At 64.2% G+C, this 22,144-nt stretch overlaps 1 protein-coding gene across 1 annotated transcript; it reads right to left on the reverse strand.

The window, feature by feature from the left end:
• Positions 1 to 6,850: 6,850 nt before the first annotated feature.
• Positions 6,851 to 20,850, reverse strand: EFNA2 (ephrin A2). Its single transcript, XM_088018272.1, has 4 exons — positions 20,693 to 20,850; positions 11,236 to 11,549; positions 8,733 to 8,798; positions 6,851 to 8,161 (listed from the first exon to the last, which is right to left on the reverse strand). Exons 1-4 carry the CDS (start codon positions 20,833 to 20,835, stop codon positions 8,040 to 8,042), a joined length of 645 nt encoding a protein of 214 aa, XP_087874398.1. The 5' UTR covers positions 20,836 to 20,850; the 3' UTR covers positions 6,851 to 8,039.
• Between the last annotated feature and the right edge of the window lie 1,294 nt (positions 20,851 to 22,144).

The raw sequence follows: 22,144 nt of genomic DNA on the forward strand, positions 1-22,144 counted from the left end.
GGTGGCCTAATCCCTGGATTGTCAGAGGCTGGTTTTACATACATTTAGAGGCTTTTCATAATAGATTTACTGGGCCTTGCCACCTGGTGATTAGCTGCTCCTTAATTGAAAACTCCCTTCCCACCCGCCCCTCCACCTCTGTGGGCCAGGCTCAGAAGGAGAGAAGGGGCCAGGGAGGACCCCACAGCTGTGCGGGCCTCCAGGGGGCCTCCCCGCGTGCTCGAGTGGGGTCTCCCTGGCCTCCAGCATGATGGCAGCTGCCAGGACCTCACAAGGAGGAGCTGCCGACCCGTGAGGGGCCGGGCCGGGCTCAGACCTGCCTGTCCCACGCCCAACACCCAGGGCTACCACGGTGTCTTCGGTTCAGATGAGGGCACATGACTTGTGCAGGGACCCCCCCCACCTGAGGAGCTGGCCTCACCCCACCCCGGGCCTGTGGGACCCCTGGGCTCAAGAATGTGGGTGTTGGACTCTTCTCACTTCCTGACCCCGAGTGTCTCCCCAGGTCCCCAGCAGGCTGCGGGGGTCAGGGAAGGACAACAGAGAGCCAGTGATGTGTCCTCACCCCCCACCCCCCCAGCCGTCGCTGCCAGGTCCCCAACCGGGTGATTCAATTCCACTTGTCACCAGGATGTGGGCCAGGTTTATTTATCTGGTGTATATATGTGTTTTAATTTCAAGATCTGCCAGCCAGCATAGCTGATTCCTGCCTTGCCCCTGCTGCCCCCCCTCACCCAAGAGAGGCCTCTCCCCACCAACCACCCCCCATACCAGGCACTCCCTAGGGCGTGAACAATGGAGAATGAGGCCAGCACCTCCAGCCTCACCCAGCTGGTGACAAAGAGCACTTGATTTGGAGTCCATGCACAAAACACACTTACTCGGCCATTCCACACACGTTCGGCAAGGGATACTGACTTTGTGCGAGACACTGGGGCTATGCAGGGAGGGAGGAACCAAAGTTCCTGGCCTTGTGGGGACAACTCTTCAGCTCACCGAGAATCCCAGGCTCTGAGCCCCCGTTCTGTGCCACCATAGCACCATTTTTCATGTGAGCAAACCGGGGGCTGCACCAGAACCCGGATTTGTCTGACGTCTGGAGCTGTGCCTTCAGCCAGGGCCGGCGACTAACCGCTCTGTGCCTCAGTTTCCCCTCCCGGCCACAGTGCCATCTAGAACTGCAGCCTGCGGGTAGGCGTGAGGAGTGACACTAACAATGCCCCCCAGTGTGCGGGACTCGGAGGCACTGCCTCATTAACACTCAGGCCGCAGAGGGGAGCAGAGATACGGAAAAACCGTAATTCTGGCGCCTGGCAGGGGTGGGGCCAGGCAAAGCCGCAGAGGGGCCAGGGGTCATTCCCAAGCAGGTGCTGTGGAGAGCCCCTCTGGGGGTGCCCCCAGGGCAGGAAAGTAACAGGCTCTAATTTTGGCTGCTTAGAGTCCAGCCCCCACCTCGCCCACGGCCTACCCAGGTGCCCTTCCCCCGCCACCCCCCGACAGGCCTGCCGGCTCCTCAGAGCCCACACTGAATCACTTTACAAGGAAAATGATCCCAGACTCCCCTGTGCAGCTTACCGGGGCTGCTGGGGTGGGAGGCCCCGCCCCGCCCCCTGGCTGGAGTGAGGACAATCAGGCCCTCCCCCATCCCACCCCCCATCCCTGCTAACGGGCCCCTCAGGCGCGGACAGCAGGGTGCCAGCTGTGGGGCCTGCGGCTGGATGCGACCCCCTTCTGGCCTCAGCTTTCCCATCTGTAAAATGGGTCTCAGATGGGTCTCATCTGTGTGGCAGATGCATCACATCACACAAGTGGGGAAACCGAGTCCTGCGGGGTAAGGTGACTCAGACAAAGCTGGTCAAAACGGGAGGAAGAAGAAAACCAGGCCTCCCCTCCAGTCTCCTCTCAGAGACCGGAGCTCACGCCCTCCGTGTGTAAATGGGCAAACTGAGGCCCCGAGCGAGGAGCTGGGGCCTGAAGGGGGAGACGATGCTCTTTCACAAGGGAGAGAGCGCAGGGAACAGAGCGCCCGGTGGGGGACCGGCTCGGGCAAAGGCACGGAGGAGGGAAGGGCTGGCCTGCGGGAGCCCCGGCGGAAGGCACCCGGTGAGGGGTGGGGAGGGGCCTGGGTTAGAGGGGGCGGGGCCTCGCGGGGGGTGGGGCCTGGTCCCGGGCGGGAGCCGGGGAGGGCGATGGGGAGGGGGCAGGGGAGGGGCGGGGCCTCAAGGGAGGGGTGGGGCCTACTCCCGGGGCTAGAGCTGGGGAGGGGGTGGGGGGCGCCGGCCTTTCCTGGGCTTCTTGCCTGTCTCAGGTCCAGGGCCGTTTCCGGGGGGACGCCCCCGCCTCGGTGCCCGCCCGCGCCCGCGCCGCTGCTCCCAGCGACCGCAATAGGCTTTTAAGCACTTAGAGCCCGCAAACTGGTGTGAGGGGGGCGGCTGGGGCCGGAACCGCCGCCTCTCGCCTCCTCTTCCTCCCCCAGGACCCCTCTCTTGGCTGGGGCAATGCGCCTGACCCGTGCCTCAGTTTCCCGCTCGTCTGACAGGGGCAGCCCCTCGGAGGTGTCAGTAATCGATCATCCCGACGATGGCGGGAGCCCCAGGGGAGGAGTCTTGGCGGGGGTGGGGGTGGGGGCTCGGGGAAGCGCCGTCAGTAACACCCCCTCACCCCCCTGCGCTCCATCAGTGTGCCCCCTCGGGAGCTGGAGCTAGAGAGGGCCGGGGGCGGAGGATCCTGGGAAATGACTCTCACATCTCTCCTGGAAGCTTCTCCCACCCCCACCCCGGGAGTCGGGGCAGCGCCCCAGGCCCAGAGGGAAAGGCCACACCGCCTGTGGAGGTGTCTGGACTTGAACCCACAGCACAGCTCCAGTGCTCCCAAACCCAAGCAGGTACATCAGAGTTTCAGGGAGAGGGCAGCCCCAGGGTTCCCCAACACTGCCCAGTAGGAACCAAACAAATGTTTCCTGGCTGCTGGTGGGGGGACCCTGGTCTCATTCCCTGGGCTGCCCTAGGCCCCATTCAGATCCAAATCCTGATCCCACAGAGGCCTGGGGCTCACCCTGGACTCACTCCAAGGACCAATAGGGCCTGGTGGGGCTTCTGTCTCCATCTGCACAGGAGAGGAGTCCCCCCCCCGCCACTCAGTGTCCCCCCAGACTGCACTGTCCATGAGGGCTCCTGGATCCATTGCCTCTAGACCTCTGGGCCTCTGTTTCTGGATCAGGGGTGGGGGTCAGCGGCTGCCAGGTAAGCAGCAAACCCCCCCATGCAGAGAGTTTCTCTCAATCTCTGGCCTCAGAGGGAGGGGGCTCACCCCAAACATCCTGGTCTCCAACACTGAGCAGGCAACCCCGAGGTTCCTGTAAGTAAGTGTGCAGAGGATCCACGGTGGCCACGGGCAGGGGCTCTGCTCCCCCAGGTGACTATGCAGGGAGGGAGGCATCGAAGTGTGCAGCGGCCTCCTGGAAGCCTCCCTGGAGACAGTCTAGGTCCTAGTGCTCAGCATCCCCCAGCCCACCCCTCCTTGGCTTCCAGCCCTGCCCCAAAGCCTCCCATGGCTCCTGGGACCAGCTCCTTTACACCCTCGTGCTTCCCCCCGCAGCCTCCGTAAAGACTGGGCCACGAAATGCCTGGCTTGCCCATCAGTCTGGTGGCTGTGCCACCTGCCCTGTGCTGAGCACTCGGGCCCCTCGTCCCCCGGCCACATGCAGCCCCAGGAGGGGACAGGAGCCCCTCCCACGGCAGTGTGCCCCCCTGGCCACACCGGCCCCGCTGCAGCCGCTTAATTTCCGGCTTGTATGTCATCTTGCTTTGATTTATGGTTCCTCTGGGGCTTCTGGGCTGTGGATTTGCTTTGTATTTGTCCATTCGTGGCCTCCCGGCCACCTGCAACCTGGATCAGGGGCCCCAACAGTGTGGCCTCCTCCCATGGCCCATAGGTGCCCCCAGTATTGGGCCCGGAGACCATGAGGGCCCGCAGACCAGGGAAGGGCCGGGCGCTGACCGCACACGGTAGAGGAGCCCGAAATGCTGGGGGCGCTGACCCTGGCTTGGGAAGCAACTCGTCTGTTACATTCTCTCTCTTTCTAGTTATGCAGCTTCCACACTCGGTCGCTCCATCAGCAAGAATTCATGGAGCGCCTACTGTGTACCAGGCGTGTTCTAGGCCCTGAGGACGGGGCAGTGACCTGTGGAGACAGGGATCCCCGCCCTCCGGGAGCTGATGACCTAGAGGAGGTGACAGACGAGATCTGGGGAGGCGGCTGTGGGCCGGGGGTGGGGGGGGAGACATCTGGGGAAGGGCGCACTGGGCAGAGGGCCCAGGCCCAGAGGTGGGTGTGGGTGCGCCCAGGGGGGCAGAGGGTCCCGAGGGAGCAGGTGCCGGCGGGAGGCACAGGGGTGAGAACCCTGCAGAAGGCACCGTGGCCTTCATTGTGGAAAGCAGGGGGGCGGGGGCTTCTGGCTGTGGGACTGCGATCAAGGGGCTCCAGAGGACCCCTAGAGGCAGGGTGGCCCCGGTCAGTCCTGATGGTGAGGGGTACTGGGGCCTTGGGGCTTCTTCTCCAGTGGAGATGGAGAGGGGCCACCGGACACTGTCATGTGATGGAGGCCTGACCCCCCAAACCAAGACGGCCCCAAATCTGACCAGGGGCCCAGCTCCATCCCAGAGCAGACGTCAGGGCTGGGGGAACTTCAGGACCCCCTCCCCATGGCGGGGCACCAAGGCAGCAGGAACAGCCTTGGAGGGAAATCCCTTCCCTCCGCTGGGCCCCGCAAACGGATGGCTGGCCGGGGGGCCTGCAGGGTGGTGCCCGTCTTCCGGCTGAGGCTGGGGTGCTGGTCACAGGGGCCTCACTGTGCCCAGGGCAGCCTTGGGAGTGAGCAGCCATCCTGCACAGTGACCATGGTCCCTGAGGCAGGGATCCGTGGCTGGCGACGCACAGGGCTGGTCCCTGAGAGACCCAGGTCCTGCCTGCAAGCACCAGGCAACATGGGGGTGTGCGTGGGTGAGCGCGACTGTGCATGCAGCCAGCGACAAGTTCAAGGAGAGCCCCCAGCTGTGGGCACTGGGTCCCGGTGCTGACCAAACAGGACTGGCCCTGCCCCTGGGAGCTCCCAGCCTGCGGGGGAGAGCAGATGAGAACCAGATTCCACTCGGGCGCCTGGGTGGCTCAGTTGGTTGAGCGACGGCCCTTCGGCTCAGGTCATGATCCTGGAGTCCCCGGATCGAGCCCCGCATCGGGCTCCCTGCTCCGCGGGGAGTCTGCTTCTCCCTCTGACCCTCCCCCCTCTCATGTGCTCGCTCTCTCTCTCTCTCTCTCTCTCATTCTCACTCTCTCAAAATAAATAATAAGTAAATCTTTAAAAAAAATCCTTATAATAGCTAGCTGGAAACACCTTAAATGTCCATGAATTGGTGAAAGGATAACCCAAATGTGATATATCCACATGTTGGAGCGTCCCGCAGCGGAGAGCAGGAGCCAGGCGCCCCCACGCGCGGCCCCGGGGCCGGACCCCGAGCCCACGACGCGCAGGGAGGGAGCCAGACACCGGAGGCCACGCGGGGTGTGCGTCCACGTGGGCGGCACGTCCGGAGCGGGCTCGTCCGCGGACGGGAAGGGGGCCCGCGGGGGCCGGGGGCCGGGCCGGGGGCCGGGGGGGCAAAGGTGGGGATGACATCATGGGGACAGGGTTGCCTTTGGGGACGGTGAGAGTTCTGGACCCAGATAGTGGAGCTGGTTGTGCAACCCTGTGAATGTACTAACATTTTAAATGGATGGTGTGGTATGCGAGTTACATCTCAATAACTTTTTTTTAATAAGAAAACTGCAGTCAGTTGCTAGGATTCCGCCCCACGGTCCCTGTGCAGTCGTCCGTCCCCTGTGGCAAGGGGTCTTGGGAAAGCAGCCTCAGGGAGGCCTCCTCCCTGTCTGAGCTTCGGGGTCCTCACCGTGGAATGGGGGATCCTTAGGGCCTCCATGGTGCTCAGCACAGGTGTCCATCGTCCATCCTGCAACACTGGGCAGGGCGGGCGGGGTGCACACAGGGATCTTTGTGCTGCTCACTGGGTTCATTAAGAGGCAGTCGCTGTCGCTGGGCCCCGCTCGGCTGAATTAATTAGCCGAGAGCCTTCCCTCCCTGCTAATTGTGCCCAAGAGGATGTGGTCCTGGCAGGTGGCACCAAGGGGACGAGCAGCTGAGAGGACCCCCGTCCATTGGCCCTTCTGGGTGGCCCCCAACCTCCCTGTATCCCTATTTGGGGTGAGGCTGGGGTGAAGGGCCCTGGGACCCCACAGCCCCCGATACATGCCGTTTCCAAAGCCAGAAAGGGATTAAGAGGCAACAGACAGACCCCTACCCTGGCCTGGGCAGTTAGGGAAACTGGGTCACACAGCAGCAGAGCTCGGAGACCTAGAGGTCAGAGAATGTGGTTGGATCCTGAAGGAGCCATGACAGAATCTGAGGATACGCCAGCGCCCCCCACTCCCCCCAACCCCAGCGTGGAGGAGGGAGCAGGGGGGCCTTGATCAGCCCTGGGGTCCCGGCTTTCAATTTGCTCCTGCTGAGCTCACGGTCTCTTCCCCCCCTCCTCCCAGCTGCCCCAGGGGGGAGAGGGGGCTTATTCCCATTTCTCAGGGGGGGAAACTGAGGGCCAAGGAGGGCAATGAAGGACAGCGCCCCATAAAACACTCATCCCAGGGCCTGGCCTCCAAACCGCCCAAGAATCCATCATGATTGACCCCAGATGCTCCTCGAAGACACCCCTCCCCAGGGGAGTCCAGCCACAACTCCAAAGTTGTGGTCCATGTGCCCCTCCAGTCGGGGTCAGTGGCCCCAAACATGCACGCACAACCTTGAGGTTTATGCTTGTTTTATTATAAAAAAATACAGAATCCAAAGTTGATCGTAACGGAGCGGGGAGCCCGCGCTGCCCTACGAAAGCCCACCCGGCGTGCCTGAGCCTCATGGTGGCCGCACGACATATACGTATATATAATATATAGAAAACACAGATCAGGAAAGGCGGGTAGAAATATGAAATCCATATAAATGCTGTTTGCTTCTTTAAAGTGTCGGGGGGGGTGTCCTTTTGCGGGGGTGGCCCCCACATTCTGCTTTGTCCTGTTTTCTCTTATAAACATCATTAGGTCCTAGAGTAGGGGGAGGGGCTCCGACAGACAATCCAGCTTATTGCGAAGTGTGGCTTCTACTCTAAAAAGTCCCCCCGCCCCCCCACCCCCGCCAAAAAAAGAAAAAAAAGTGCCCCTCTCCCAAGAAGGGGTGAGAAAAAAGGAACTTTCCAGGCCGTCCTTAGGAATACAGTAAAAATAAATCACAGTATATACTTGCTCTATTTACAGAAATGTCATGTCTTCTTGGCCTCAGGGGTGATCAGGTGAGGCTGGGGGGCACGGCAAGCAGTTCTAAGACTCGGGGGGGGCTGTGACTCTGAAGGGGCCCCCCGGTGAAACATCCCAGATTTCCACTCTGGGAAAGGATCATCAGGAGCAAGGAGGGTGGGGCAGGGCACAGGGGTCTGAGGCGGGCTCCGATTCCTGGACCGGGGCCTGGGGGGCACTCACCACTCACCCCTTCCGTCTCAGAGTGGCCTGTCCCAAGGGTGCGTAGGAGGTCCAGGGTGGGCTCCAGCCTGGACCCAACAAATGGAGTGAGCAGACCAGGCGTCTCCTGAGGCCCGTGCCCCAGGGGGCCATGTTCCCCCCCACCCCCCGCCCCGCCCTGTCTATTCTGTTTCCTTCCCAAAGTCACCGGCAACAGCAAGGAATAAATTAAATTAAAAACTCAAGTCTTTCTGATTCTGCCATAAAAGAACAACACTGCCAAGAGGTTCTTGGGTTCTCCAGAACTCTAGAAGAGCTGGCCAGCTACCCGGCCTCTCGGGCCTCGGGGTCCTCAGCCACACACCCCCAGGGCTGGCCCTGGGGCGGTGGACGGCCCCCCCGCCTGGCAGGGGCAGCCCCAGTCATGGGAGAATTGGAGTCTCTATCTGGCCTCTAGGCGGGGCGTCCAGGTGGGCCGGGACTAGGAGCCCAGGAGGGTCCACAGCACAGGGACGGTGCCGAGGACGAGCCGACAGCTGCCCAAGCCGCTGCACGAGTTATTGCTGGTGAAGATGGGCTCAGGGGCCTCGTACAGGGTCTCGTCTGGGGGGACACAGAGACAATGGTCATCAGGTGGCCCAACCCCCCTCACCCCCCTCCCTAACCATCTGCACCCCCACACCCACATTCGGCTTCCTGGAGCTTATCAACCTCAGCCGCACCTCAGCGGGACATTTCTGACCATCTTCACTGGGGCTGGACCTCCTGTGCAGAGCATGGCACACAGCAGGTGCCACATCATGTGTGCCCGGCACCTGGGTGAAGTCACAAGGGGCTGCGGAGACCCCCTCTTCTTTGGATGTGGCTATGATGTTTCAAGAGCTCGGGACATGGGCCCTTAGGTCTAGCTCAGGAACTTTCCTGATGCTCACTCTTGGGTGAAAAGGGCTATGGCCTCAGCACAGGGCCAGGTCCTGCCCTTCACCTTCACTCTTAAATGTCTGAAATGTTGTCCTCATTTACAGATGGGGAAATTGAGGCTCGGGGCAGGGGCTGCCCCAGCCATTGCTGAGGTCATGGGACTCCCAGGGCTGTGCTCTGAGCACTCTGCTCTGCTGATCACTGAGTGGGTTCTGTGGGTTCAGGACACAAGGACGGCGCCCTGAGCACTTACTAGTCGGCCGAACATAGACCTTCAGCCTCAGGCAGGGTCGGTCCACAGCATTGGGTGGTGTGGCAGCTGGAAGAGAGGGGGTTGGGGATTGGCGGAGTAGGGGGCTCTCAGTGCCAGAGACCTCCTGGGGCTATATCCCCTTCCCCACACTGGTAACTCAACCCTGAACTAAGGCTATGGGAGGTTCCACCCATAAAACTCCTAATCATACATCAAAGCCCCAGACACAATGTCCTCTGTTTCCCAGGAGGAAGTCCTCCTGCACACTCCCCCTGCCCCTCCCTTTGCTGAACCCTGACCCCAGAGAATGGGGGTGTCCGCCTGGTTCCATCTCACCCCAGGGCAACACAGGGCAAGGTTCAAAGGTAAGGTGATAAACAAAAATACGTTTGTTATGAATGGATTGAACAGCAAAAAAAATCAGTATAACCAAATGATTGATCTGGGATCAAATACCTGCTCTCTGGTGCCTGTGGGCAAGTCACCCTCTATCGGGGCCTCATCTGTCGCCCAGTAAGTGCTTTGGAAATGATGTACTCCGTCTGGGAGCCAACAGAAGCCAGTAACCCCTGGGAGAGAGGCTGCTTCCCCGCCTCCCCCGGAAAGGGACCCACCCCGCTGGAGGCCACAGGGAGGCAGAAGCACGTTCGGTCCTCATGCCTAAAACCCTCCCCTTACTGCTCCCTGCTTCTTGGCCCACACGGCAAGCACCCTGGAGGGGACAGGGGTGGCACGGCGGCACCAGCAACGAGTCATGAGGGACGGGGACTTGGGGTGCAGGACTGGGAGGGGGCAGGAGGCCTGGGGGCCGGCGGGGGCCAGTGCGGTTTCACACACGTGGAGCCCGTTCGCGCACATGGAAATAGCCCGGCCCGCCTGACCTCACGCTGGCTGCCCCCCTGCCCGCCCCCCAAAAGCCCCTCACACCGGGAGATGAGGATAAAAAAGCACAAAATAAAAATAACATTCGTCATAGAGAGAACAAGTAAGCACAATAATTATCTTTACAAAACTCCCGTCCAGGAAAGAAAAAATGTAATTTTTCTTATATTACCAGGACTTAATTTAAACACCTTCTTCCCCCTTCCTCCACCCACTTCTTCCTTGAATTAAAAGGAAAAAATCCAAATAGAGCAGAAAGGAAGAACGGGGCCTTCTCAGTTTAATCTGACGCAGCGGGAACGAGGGTGGCGAGGGGCTGCCTCTCCCACAGCCCCGGGGGGCAGAGCCCCGCTCCCCACCTGGCTCCCTAGAGGCCCCCCAGATGCTGAGGAATGGAGACCCCCATGATCCCTCAGTGCTTCCACACCTCTGCAGAGGCATCCGCCCAAGGACAAGATGGGCTCCCAGAGGCCCCCATCTTGGTGGGGGGCAATGCCCAGACCCCCAGGTTCCTGCTAAGGTTCATGGAGAGTAAAGAACTGCCCAGACCACAGCACGATCCGGTCTCGAACCCAGGCCCAGCTCTGCTGTGCTCTTGCCTCCCCAGACCCTGCCATTGGTACTTTATGGGGAGGAACACAGAGGCCCTCTGGGACCCCCCCCCGGATGCACAGCAGAGCGGGGGGGCAGCCTACCCTCAGCCTGGCCCAGCATGGGGTTTTGCAGGCCTGAGTGTCCCCAAGCCTTGAAAAGCAGCTTCCACGGTCCCTGGGGAGTCTTGGGCCAGGTGGGCCTGATGGGGGGAGACTGGGGAGGGCAGGATGCGGGGGGAGGGCCTGGGAGACCGCTGCCCAAGCCAGGGTGTGATGGGCAGAACACAGGCTCTGCCCTCCCCGCTGGCTTTGACCATGCTCCCCTCCCCCACCAGACTCCCTATGCCCGTTTCCCCCCTCACTGCAATGCGGCGGCACCCCTGGTCTAAGTATGGGACAAGCTGACGGTGGGACCATCCGCTCCCCCAGACAGAGGCCCAGTGGCCTGATCCATAGACTGAGGTCACAGAAGGGAAGCTGTGGGTTTGGACTCTCAACTCTGCTCTGAGCCTCAGTCTCCCCATCTGTAAAATGGGGACTCTTGACAGTGAGGCCTCTGGAGCTTGCTGGAAGGATGAGACCATTCAAGAGCTTGACCCCAGGGAGACAAAGGCCAGGGCAGGATGAGGGACGGCCCAGGAGTACAGTCCAGCCCAGACCCCATCTCCCCATACCCAGCTTCCTCCTCCAGCAACAGCACACATGCCCCAGCTCTCCCCCACCCCCTCCCGGCGCCCCCGGCGCCCACAGCACCCCCCCCCCGCCACCCCCTCAGCCCCCTCCGCTGGCCCCCTCCCCCCCCGTGTCCCCACCTCCCTTCCCGCGACCTCCTTCCCCACTCCCCGTGCCCCCCCCCCCCCCCCGCTCTCCCACCCTTCCCGCTCTCCCCCTCCTTCCCGCGTTCCCGCCCCCCCCCCCGCTCTCTCCCGCCCCCGGCCCCCCGCGTCCCCGCCCCCCCGCTCTCCTCCGCCCCCCCCGCTCTCCTCCGCCCCCCGGCCCCCCGCGCCCCCGGCCCCCCGCGCACTCACAGATGTAGTAGTATTCGTGGCCGGGGCGGAACTCGAAGCCCAGGGAGAAGGGCGTGAAGAGCTGGAACTTCTCGGAGAACTTGAGCGGCCCCCCGGGCGCTGCGGGCCGGTTGCACTCCCAGCGCTTGAAGCCGCGCTGCCGGTGGTCGCAGGAGGCGTGGCCCTCGCCGTTGACCATGTAGAGCACGTAGTGCTCCATGCGCTCGGCCGGCGGCAGCGGCGCCCCGTAGTGCGGGCAGTAGATGTCCAGGTAGTCGTTGATGCTCACCTCTACCGTGTAGCCCCCGCCGTCGTCCGCCGCGCCCGCGTGGAACCTGTGGCCCGGCGGTCCGCGCGTGGGGGGGGGGGCAGTCGGGGGAGGGGAGGGAGGCAGGAGGGGGGCTGGGTCAGTGCAGGGGGTGGGGGCTGGGGGGCCGGGAGAACGGGGACAAGTTCCAGGGCGCGAGCCCACGTGCCCCGCCTCGCACCCCGCACCGCACCCCCACCCCCACCCCCCCCACCCCCGCTCCAGGCCACCACGGGCGCCCTGCGCCTCCCGCCCACAAGCAGGTGGCCGTTGGGGAAGGAGGGGCGGTCGCCAGGCATTCTGGGTAACCGCAGGCCACCAAGCAGGTGTCGCGCGACTGGGACCCCCTCTCCCTTCCCCACGCCGGACATCTGGGCCCTTCCGTGGCAAGCAGGGCCGGCACAAGCTGTTCCCCCATCATCAAGGCCCTCTCCGGAAAAATGCTATTGCTTGACTGCATGTCCCCTCCTCCAGGCAGCACCCCATGCTGCCCCCCACACGCAGCCTCCTTAGCTTTCCTTCTGTCGATCTGCCTGCCAAGAAGGTACAGGGTGGTGTGGGGATACAGGCTGGGTGTTTTGGGCCCCCCGGGGCTAGCTCTGACCCCTCCCCTAGCCTCAGTGTCCCTGTGGAGGACAGGGCTTGGCGTGAAGGCCACCCCAGCCCAGCTCAGAGTTGCTCTGGGCTGGCCCCCAGCCTCAACTCCTTCAGTCCCCTGTGACCCTAGCAAGTCCAGGATCCCTCCCTCCAGAGCCTCTAGAATTTGGCAGCTGCCCCCTCCAACGTCTTGGGTCACCCCACCAGGTTCTCCCACCCCCGACACCTCTGCCCCTCAGCCCTGCTTCCCAGCCTTTGCCCTGGAGGTTGCACCTGTCATGCAGCCTGCACCCCTTCCTTGGGGAGCCACCGCCTCCCCCAGACCCAGCCTCATCTGCCGAGGAGGGAGGTCAGCTGGGAGAGGGACAGACAGCTCCCCCCACCATCACTGCCTCAGGCTAGAGGGCCAGGAGGCCTTAGATCTCCCAGGCGTGCTCCCCTGGGTCCCTGTCATGTGAGGGGGGACAAGGGGGCCTCCGGAGAGGAGCTTATTAGCAGATAAAAGGCCTGAGCAGGGGAGGGTTGGGGAGCAGGCTCCCCAGGCTGCGCCTTCTCCCTCTCTGTATTAGGCTTGGAAGCTGAGCCCCAGTGAGGGTCCACGGCAGGGAGGGCCCCGGCTCCTTGGATCCCAGCTTGGCCATGCCACGCCTCTGTGCCCACCACGTCAGCCGCCCCAGTCTGGGGGAGCGGCGGTGTGGCCCCCATGCCGGGCATACTAACTGGCACAGCGGGCACCTGAAGGGGTGGCTGGATTATCAGATGGTGTCGGTGGGCCCCCCTGCGGCCCCTGAGAATCTGCACCAGGTCAGGGAGAGGGCTCCTGGGGCTCCAGAGGTGCTAGTGAGGCAAGCAGGAGACCTTGCTTGCTTGTGCCTTAGTTTCCCAGTCTGACACGAGAGATTTCACGGTGATTTCAGGCCTGTGGCTGAGATGGAGCTCCAAGAATTCCTGGTCAGAGCATCGGAAGGAGCAGATTCACCAGCAACCCCTTCCCTGCCCTTGGGCTTGTCCAGGAATGGGGAGCTCAGCCCACCCCCGCAGAGGTGGGATGGTGTTTACAGATTCACTGTGTAGAGCAAAGGGAGTCCGGAAGTGGGGTCAGGTGGGGGCGGCAGAGAGTTCCGTGTTCAGGCACAAGTTTGCACCCAGCTAGGTCTCGTGGTTCATTTTTTTTTTCGTGGTTCATTTTCAAAGCCTCAGTTTCCAACTCTGTACAGTGAGGCTGTACAGAGGCTGTGATGGGGGAACTCCAGGCATATACACAGTAGGCCCTGCACAGAGGCAGGGCAGCCCCGGGACAGGGTCAGGCTGGGACAGGGTCAGGCAGCGACCCTGCCCATCCCTTGGGCTGCCCCTCAGCTGGCCAAGCAGGGGTGTCTCACCGACTGGCTGTGTTCTCCAGCCGCTTGGGCGAGATCGATGCAAAAGCCACTCCAGGCTTTTTCAAAAGTCATTTTTGCTCCTTCCCAGCCCATTGAAAGCCCCATTGATCAGCCAATCGATGACAGCCGTGGCCAAGCGCTTGCCAGGACTACCCATGCCCGGCCCTGCAGGGGAGGTGGAGATAGGGAAACCACGGGGTTGGCGGGGAGGGGGAGGAGCGGGGCGCGGGACAGGGAGTGTAGGGCGGAGCTGCAGGTGCTGACGTCCTGGCCCCGGCCCCTCTAGTCCTCAGTTTCCTCTCTCATCCCTGGCATGATGCAGGGGATACACACTCAGCTTGAAAGAGGAGAGCTTCGCTCTCTGCAGGGCCTTTCTCAAGACAAATGGACTCTGGAGAGTGGGGCTGCCGAAGCATCACCAGCTCTCCCCACACCGCCCCTGCCCATGCTTCTCCCAGGATGTCTGCCTTCCTCCCCTGCATCGGACCAACATCATTCTCCCCTCCCATTTCATCTTCCGAAAAACGTCCGAAACCGAGGCTGCTTTGCTTGTTCAGAGGCTGGGTGCGTGGGCCCCTCCAGGCAGGCCAGGAGCCTGGCCTCCCAAAATCCAGGGCTCACTTTCCTGAATGTAAATCAGACCTTGTGATCCACTGGCTCAAAGCTCCCCATTGCTCTGAATAAAACCCACAGTCCTCCCAGGTCATGAGGCCCAAAGGCCCCACTGTCCGCACCCTGGTTGCCCTGTGATTGCTCCCAGCTCACTCCCTTCTAGCCACACCTGCCTTCCGGCTGCTCCTGTTCCGACCCCAGGGCCCTTGCACATGCTGTCCCCACTGCCTGGAATGCTTTCACCGGCCACTTGCACCTCATCCCATATCTCGTTCAACATCATCATACTTTTCCCTTTACATAGCCTGCTGTCTGCCCTCCTGGACCATGGGGATCCGCCTCCTCCTCACCCCTTCCCTCGCTGCCAGCACAGGCCCAAAGACTCAAGGTCTTTGAGGGGCTGGAGTCCTAGGAAGCAAACAGAGGCCCACAGTGGGGCGAGGACCCCAGGCAGGTGGGTCCTAGAGGCACCCCCACCCAAGCTCTGGCGGCCTAAGTGGACCATTTTTTCCCCTCCCCGGCTCTAAAATAGCGATGGGCTTGCTGTGTTGGCATTCCCAGTTCCAAGTTGGCGGGCAAACCAGGGGCGGGCGCCTGGCCCCTGCTCAGGGTGGCGCCTGTGCGGGGGAGGGGCCCAACCCCAAAACCAAGCCAGTGCAAGCGAGACAAAGCTTGCATTTTCTCCATTAGTGCGGAAGCATGATGTGCAAACGCTCCATGGGAGCCGCAGATAGAGACAGCAATTCTCACTAAGGGGTTAATGACTGACTTGGGATGGGTTCCCAGACAGAGGGCTCCTGAGGCCTTCAGACGTACACCCATCCCCCTCCCCTGCCACACCTTTGCCCCTGCTCCTGTTCACCCTGCCAGGCCGCCTGCCAGTGTGCACTCCTCCAGGCAGCCCTCCCAGCCCCTGATGGACCCAACCCTGCCCGCCACCCTCCCCCACCCTGCCAGCCGCGGGCCTGCAGCTAATTAGTTTCAATCGGGCCATTGTCAAGTCATTAGACGCTAATAGCAAAGCAACTAATTAGGAGGCTCACCCAAAATGGGGGTGGGGGCGGGGAGGGCTGTGCTGCCTCCCCAGACCAGAAACTGAGGCAGGGGTGAGGCGGGCAGCACACCAAGGCCCTGTGCGCCCCTGTGGCACTCGGGACCGTCTTCCTGGTCTGAACCCAATCCCGGCTCACGGCAAAGGGACCAACAGAGGCCTGTGTCAAGATCCCAGCAGAGAACACGCCCAGGCCCGCCCTAAGTGGGCAGCAGGGGCCCGAGGCCCAGGCTGGGGGCAGGGCCAGCCCTCCCCCCTCCCAGGGGGGGCCCCCAAGACCTCAGCATGCACCCCTAGCTTTCTGAAGGGTCAGGAAGACATCTCCCCCATCTGACACCTGGCCACCTTTCTCCTAGAGCTGGGGTGCTGGGCGGGGCCTCCAAAAGTGGGCCCCAAGGGGGTGCAGGGTCAGCCTGCATCAGGATGGGCATGACCTCCTGCGTGCAGGAGACAACCAACCTGAAGCAAGAGGTAAAAACAGTGAGGCCCAAAAAGGGGGGCGGGGGGCCACAGGTTCAGCCCCACCTCTGGGCCTCGGTCTCAGGTAGGCTGTGGCCCGGGTGCATGCGGGTCTCGGACACCCCCCGCCCCCCAAGGTGCTCCTTAGCCAGCTGCAGACAGGCTGCCTCTAGGAGAGGGGGGGACATCCGATGGGGCCTGAATTCCCCACGGTCATGGATGAGTCACTTCCCCCCGCCCCCCACCCCCGCCCAGTGCCCGGAGGCAGACGCATAACGGGGTGGGCAGGTCACACAGGGTGCAGGGCTGCGGCGGGCGACACTTGCGGGAACGACCAGGCTCACGTGGTGGACGGAGCCCCTCGAAGCCAGGGTCCCCAGGTCCGGTAGGGAGACTGAGGCATGGTGGCTGAGCCCTCTGACCCGTGGGGCAAGAGAGTCTGCATGGGGGCGAGACCCCGGCCAGGGCCGGCCCGCCAGAGTTCAAAGTCTGGCCAAGGTTGAGACCTGGCCGGCGTCTGTGCTGGGCGCACCTGGCTTTCCGCCGTGTGGAGGCACAAAGGTGGCTGTACCCTTCCCCTGGCACGGCAGCCGGCGGCGGGGACACGGCCAAGCCCTCCCTCTGGGCCCACCTCCAAAAGAGAAAAATCCCCCCAGAGCCACAGCACAGGGCAAGGCTGGCCGTGTCCCCGCTTCCTGAGGAGGGGGGACGCGGCATGGGGGGTGTCATGGGGAAAACACGGGCCTGGCTTAGGGGTTGCGGGACGGGCTCTCGGAAACATTGCCTCCCAGACCGCCATCAATGCACCTGCCGTCCCAAGAGCAACCTCCACCCGTGGTCCTGAGGACCCTGCAGTCCTCACGGAGATGTCTGCTGGGGGGCCCGGGGTCTGCACCCCAGGCAAGCAGAGACCAAGAGCCGCTGCATGTACAGTGCACCCCGGGGCCTCAGCCACCGAGCCTCGGTCTTCATCTGCACGCGGACGCTGCCCAGGGCGGTCCACGGTGGGGAGGGACAGAGGCTAGGGACAGGAAGGACTCCCCCCGCCCGTCAGAACCCCAGGGAGCCTACACACCCCAGCTTCAGGCCTGGACAGACGTTGCCTGGTCCCCGGCAGGTGGGGTGCCTCAGCGCTGTACCCCCATCCTGCACCCCATCGTGCACTGCTGCCCCTCACCCTGCTCTTGGGGACGGCATGGTCCTTGTCAGTGCGAACGTGGGGCCCAGCCCCAGAGGCCCCCCTTTTTAGCCGGCAGGAGCTGCCTGGGTTTCCCTCTGAGCTCCAGGGGTCACGGCCGCCGCTTGCCCAGCCACATGGGCCTTGCTCCATGGGCTGCCGTGGCACACCTGCCGGCCCCACTCCATGGAGGTCGTGCCCAGGTTTCTTGGGCTCCCTACAGCACCCCCGGGCCCCGCCCTCCGGCCCCGAGCCCCCAGACCCACGGGGCCTCGCTCTCCAAGGCCTGAAAGCCAGGCACGCTACCCTCTCTCGAACAAAACAAAAAACCCTCATACAGCGAAATACGGCATCACCCGGTCAAAGCCGTTTCTCCCCGGAGGCCCAGGCGAGGCTGCAGGGCCCTGGGGCCCAGGGATGCCCGGCACCTCCGCTGTGGGGAAGATGCTTCTGGAGTTGCCATGTTCCTATCCGCACCACCACCCCCAACGCAGAAGCACACGAAACCCCGTTCAAGGGCACACGCAGCCCCACGTGAGGCAGGCGGCTGAAGCCCGGCCTGCCTGGGTAGGGTGGGCTCCGAGCCCTGAGCCCCAGCCCGCATCAGCACCTCTGCAGCCACTCGGGCGGCAGGTCTCCAATCGGGTGGGGGACTCCCGGGGGCGGCGGGCGCCCTGCGTGGGGCCAGCTCTGGACCTTGATGGCCCCTCTGCACCAAGGGCGGCACGGGGCCCCCGGGACCAACGCACGTCCCCCTGGAGAGGACCCGGCCAGCTCCAGGAGGGGACAGAGGAGGAGCCGCAGGGCCCACGGGGACAGCAAGCCGTGCCGCTGTCTGTGTGGATGGTCCGCCCCCTCCGTGGAGGCTCTGGGGCAGCCAGGGCCGGGCCGCACACGCAGACACACATGTGCACTCCACTCCCAGATATGCTAAAGACACATGTGTGCGCCCCCCAGACGGCCCCGTGCTCCCTCTGCACAAATATGCACACTCAGAGATGCACGTGCACCCCCAGACACCACATACATTCCACACACAGACACATGTGCAAACACGCCAGAGCCAGGGCCCCCGTGCACACGGAGCACATGTGTCACCCCGCCACACGGGTCTGAGTGTGCACCGCACACACAGACCTGCACCTCCTGGGGCCCCCAGCACCCCTGCATGTCCCGGACAAAAACCCGCAGCTACACAGAGACACGCGGCCTGAGATGGAGGGGCGCACCCGAAGCTTCTCTGCTCGGCGGCACACCAGCCCCTCCGGAGAGCGGCTGGCCCAGGAACCCCGGCCTGGACACCCAGCAGCCAGCCCCGGGGTGACCAGGTGGGGGCCAGCCGGACAGATGGCCGGAGAGCCAGCCTGTGGGGGAGCCGGGGCCTGGTGGCTGGACCGGACCGCAGGGCCCCGCCCTACCACGGCAGCGACAGTGGGTGCTGGGCTCCCTCGGCAGCGTCCACCTGCCGCAAGAGTGCAGGGAATGCCCCGCGCAGCAGGAGGGTGTCGCTGGGACACAGAGCCACATACTCAGTACCTCGGTGCAGGTGCGAGGCCCAGCCGGGCGTGGGTGGCCGGCCTCACCACAGTGCGGCCTGTGCCTGTCCGCTCCCCCTTGGAGCACATCCGTCCCTCAGCTGCCCCGCTGACTGCCCGTCGCCCACTCCAGTGTGCCCAGCCCTCGCTCTGACCCCCTTCCTTGCCAGCCTTTTGTGTGTGCCCCTCTCTCCTGGGCACAGCCCCCCTGCCCTTGCGCTTCCCCATCTCCACCTCCCACCACCGCTGATCTGTTACTAACCCAACCAGACCTGTGTCTCACGTCCCTGCCCGTGGGACGGCCTCCCGCTTCGAGCCTGCTCGCTGACCCTGCACCTCCACCCTGGGCCGCTGTCCCTGGGACCGGCACTTTCGGGAAATCTCCGTTCCTGGCTGCCCTTGGACCTGAGGCCCAACACCACCCCTCCTCCCGTGTCCAGCACACACCCTGTCCCCCAGCCCGGGTTCCAGGCCAGCCACCCCGGGATGGCAAACCTCCTGGGAGGTTCCTAGGCCACCGAGGCCTTCGGTCAGCTGGCCAGAACAGGGCTGTCAGCTTGGCAACAGGAGGTGTCCAAGCGGCCGGCCAGAGCCAGGCACCCGGGACTTCCTCCCTCCCCCGGCCGGGGTCCTGCCCACAGTCCCGGGGGCAGGTGGGGCCGCAGGCAGCCCCAGCCACCCCCTTCCGTCCCCATCTGAGGCTCCCCATGTGTTTGGTGTTTGCTAGAACAAAGGACAGGCTATGCCTGGGACAGAGATTCCAAAGCTGAAACCAAAAACTTGGGCCAGGAAAGCCCTGCCCGCTGCCCCCCAACTCACTGGCTGCCCCCGCCCGCAGCACCCCCTGCTCACTGGGCCCCCTGCATGCTGGGCACCCCCCGCCCACTGGGCACCCCCCGCCTGGTGGGGGCCCCCCCATGCCCGCTGGGCTCCCCCGCTCAGCCGCAGGGAAGAGCCCTTAATCAAACCCACATGTGACCGGTGGGCCAGGCGGCTCAGGGAACCCGCTTCCGCAGTGGCCTTGCTGTCCCTCTGCAGCCCGGGGTCTCTGCCCTCCACCCCAGGGCCCAACCCCACAGCTGGGCAACTGAGGGGGTGTCTGGGTGTGCTCCCTGCCCCCCACGGTAGGACACTGGCTACCCTTGTCCCAGAGTCTGCCTCAAAGACAGCCCTTTATGCAACTTTCTGCCCAAGGATGCAGGACGCCAGGGGACAGTATCGGGATGGCAGGGGACAGTGGGCTCTGGAGGGCGTCTTGGCCGGCACTTGACACAGAGGGAAAGTGACCAGTGGCAGAGGAACAGGAAGCGGGGAAACTGGCCTCCCTGGCTCCGATGCTCAGCCCAGCCAGCCCTGGGAACACGGTGTAACCCAGAGTGCTGGGACTGACCCCAAAGCCATAGGCGCTCCGAGCCCCAGCTCCCATGGGACCTCCAGCCCACTCCAGCCTTCGAGAGCCAGAGATGGCCCAGAGGCTTCTGCCCATGTCCAGGACATGGTCAGTCACCAGCAAACTTTTCCCACACCGAATAACAGGGACTTCTGCTGCCCCCCAAATTGCACTTAGCACTAGATGCCGAGGAGGATGTGCGGGCAGGCAGGACAGCTCAGCCAGCCGCAGCAGGCTGGGCACGAGGCCACCTGGGTCCCCACCCCAGCTCTGCACCCCTCACCGTGACCTTGAGCCAGCCACTCAGCCGTCCTGCGCCTCAGTTTCCCCATCAGCGCCAGGAGGATGGGAGAGGAGGCTACCGGGTCAAGACTCCCAGGACTGCCGCCCCAGCCCCCTCTGTGCCTCAGTCTCCCCATCTCTGCAGAGCTAGGACCGGGGACCCCCTGGAGTGAAGGTAGTTATGGGCTGCTTGGGAGGAATATATTAACTTCCCCAAGTTCACGTGGGGACCCACCAGCAGGACGCACCCAGCGTGCCCTTGCCCTAGGGGCCACGGTCCCCCACCTGGCACGGTTCAGCGACAAGGTTCCCCGGGGATCTCCACGAACTCCGATGCTGGCAAGGGTCCCCGGAGAGGCCCCAGGATGGGGGACCCCCAAGTGCAGGGAAGGCACTCAGGGCCGCGCAGCTCCTGAGGGTGCCGGAGGGGGTCCCCCAACTCCGGGGGCCAGCGGCGCTCGGGGCACACAGGGCGTCCAGTGGGGCGCCCTGGGAGGCGGCGGCTGGTGGAGGGTGCACGCGGAGCGGGAGTCCCCCGAACTCCGGGACGCCGGAAGTCCCTGGGGGCTCCCGCGGGACCCGGCGCCCCCGCTCCCGAGGCGGAGCGCGCAGGGGCCGTCCCCGAGCTCGGGGCGCGGTGGCGGGGGGGGGGCCGGCGCCGCGTCCCCGCGCGCGGCCGCGCTCACCTGGGGTTGCTGCGGTTCCAGTAGACGGCGTAGCGGTCCGAGTTGGCGCGGGCGGCGTCCTGGGCGCGCGCGAAGGGCGGCGGCGGCGGCAGCGGCAGCAGCAGGAGCAGCAGCGGCAGCAGCGGGCGCTGCGAGGGCGCCATGGCCCCGGTCCGGCCGCCCCGCGCTCGCCTGGCCGCCGCCTGCCAGCCGTCTCCGCCTCCTCCGCCGCCGCCGCCGCCGAGCGGGCGGGCGGGAGGAGGGCGCGCCGGCGCTTGGAGATCCCCGCCGCCCCCGCCGGGGCGCGCGCGACCTCGGGCGCCGAGAAGGCAGGCGGCGGCGGGCGGGGCGCCGGCCCGGCCGCGCGGACTCTCGCAGCGCGGGCCGCGGCCGCCGCCGCAGCCGCCGGGGAGGGGCCGGGGCTCCGGCCTTTGTCCCGCCCGAGCGCCGGGAGGGCCGCGGGCGCCCCCTCCTGCCGCGCCCCGGCCACGCGGGGGGCTGGGCGAGGGGCTCCTGCCTCCACGGCGCCCGCCACCCAGGCCAAACCGCGCGGTGGAGGCAGGAGGCCCGCCTGCTGCGGGCATCCCCCGGGTCCTGCCCCGGAGACGCCGGACTCGGCGGGGCCTCGCGCCCCCCCACTCCCGTTATCACGCTCACTAGGGCCTGGGCAGGGTCCCTGAGTTCCTGACCGTCGGGCCACCAAGGCCGTCTGCAGGGCCACGCGGGGACCAGGAGGCACAGAGATGACTCACCCCATCTCCCCTCCGTCATTCAGACCCAGACCCCAAATCCTATACCAGACTGAGCTAACTCCCTGCCTCCCTGCCCTGCCAAAGTCCAAAGCTCCGGGCCACTAGCACCTCCCTGGGGGACTCCAGGGCAATCACTTCTCTCTTGGCCTCTGTTTCCCCTTCAGCAAAATGGAACCAGAGTCCCTACTTCAGCTCCTAAGGGTGCCGGGCAAATAACAGGGCCTGGATACATGTAGTCTACCTGCACTGCTCAGGTGGGGGCCAAGCCGCCTGATGTAGGATCCAGGCCAACAGCACATTAGGTCAACACACAGGGGAAGTCTGACGGGGGAGGAAGGCGGGGAAGGGCATTTGGGCAGAGGGCACAGCTTAAGCAAAGGCCCAGAGAATCCGACCTGTTCAGGGAACTCAGAGTCATCGCTCCTGGGGGGCTGACTGCAGGCAAGGAACTGGGCAAGGCCTGTCCTTCCGCACCACAGCCTCTCGGGCGTCGAGGTACTCTGTCACCAAGTGCTGGCTGGGAAGTGCCAGGGGCGCCCAGCCAGGTCCCGCCTCTCTGGGTTTGTTTCACAGGCCCAGGCCTGGTGAAGTGCAAGGTCCAGGAGCCAAGACCACTTGAACTAGAAGGTTCCCAGGTGAGGAATTATTGCAAGTCCTTGCAGGAACCATCAGAGACCAGAGATTGGCAGATGAAGCTTCACCCCAGCAAGGTGGACGGACC

The sequence above is a fragment of the Eumetopias jubatus genome, unplaced genomic scaffold (assembly GCF_037043125.1).
Source record: "Eumetopias jubatus isolate StellerSeaLion01/CBP00866 unplaced genomic scaffold, mEumJub1_p1.0 scaffold_1, whole genome shotgun sequence".
NCBI classification, from domain to species: domain Eukaryota; kingdom Metazoa; phylum Chordata; class Mammalia; order Carnivora; family Otariidae; genus Eumetopias; species Eumetopias jubatus.

Coding starts and splice junctions, on each gene's coding strand:
- EFNA2 (XM_088018272.1), bottom strand. CDS start 20,835: ATGGCGCCCTCGCAGCGCCCGCTGCTGCCGCTGCTGCTCCTGCTGCTG. Junction 11,550..20,692: donor TGGAACCGCAGCAACCCCAG/GTGAGCGCGGCC, acceptor GCCGGGCCACAG/GTTCCACGCGGGCGCGGCGG. Junction 8,799..11,235: donor CCACGAATACTACTACATCT/GTGAGTGCGCGG, acceptor CCTCTCTTCCAG/CTGCCACACCACCCAATGCT.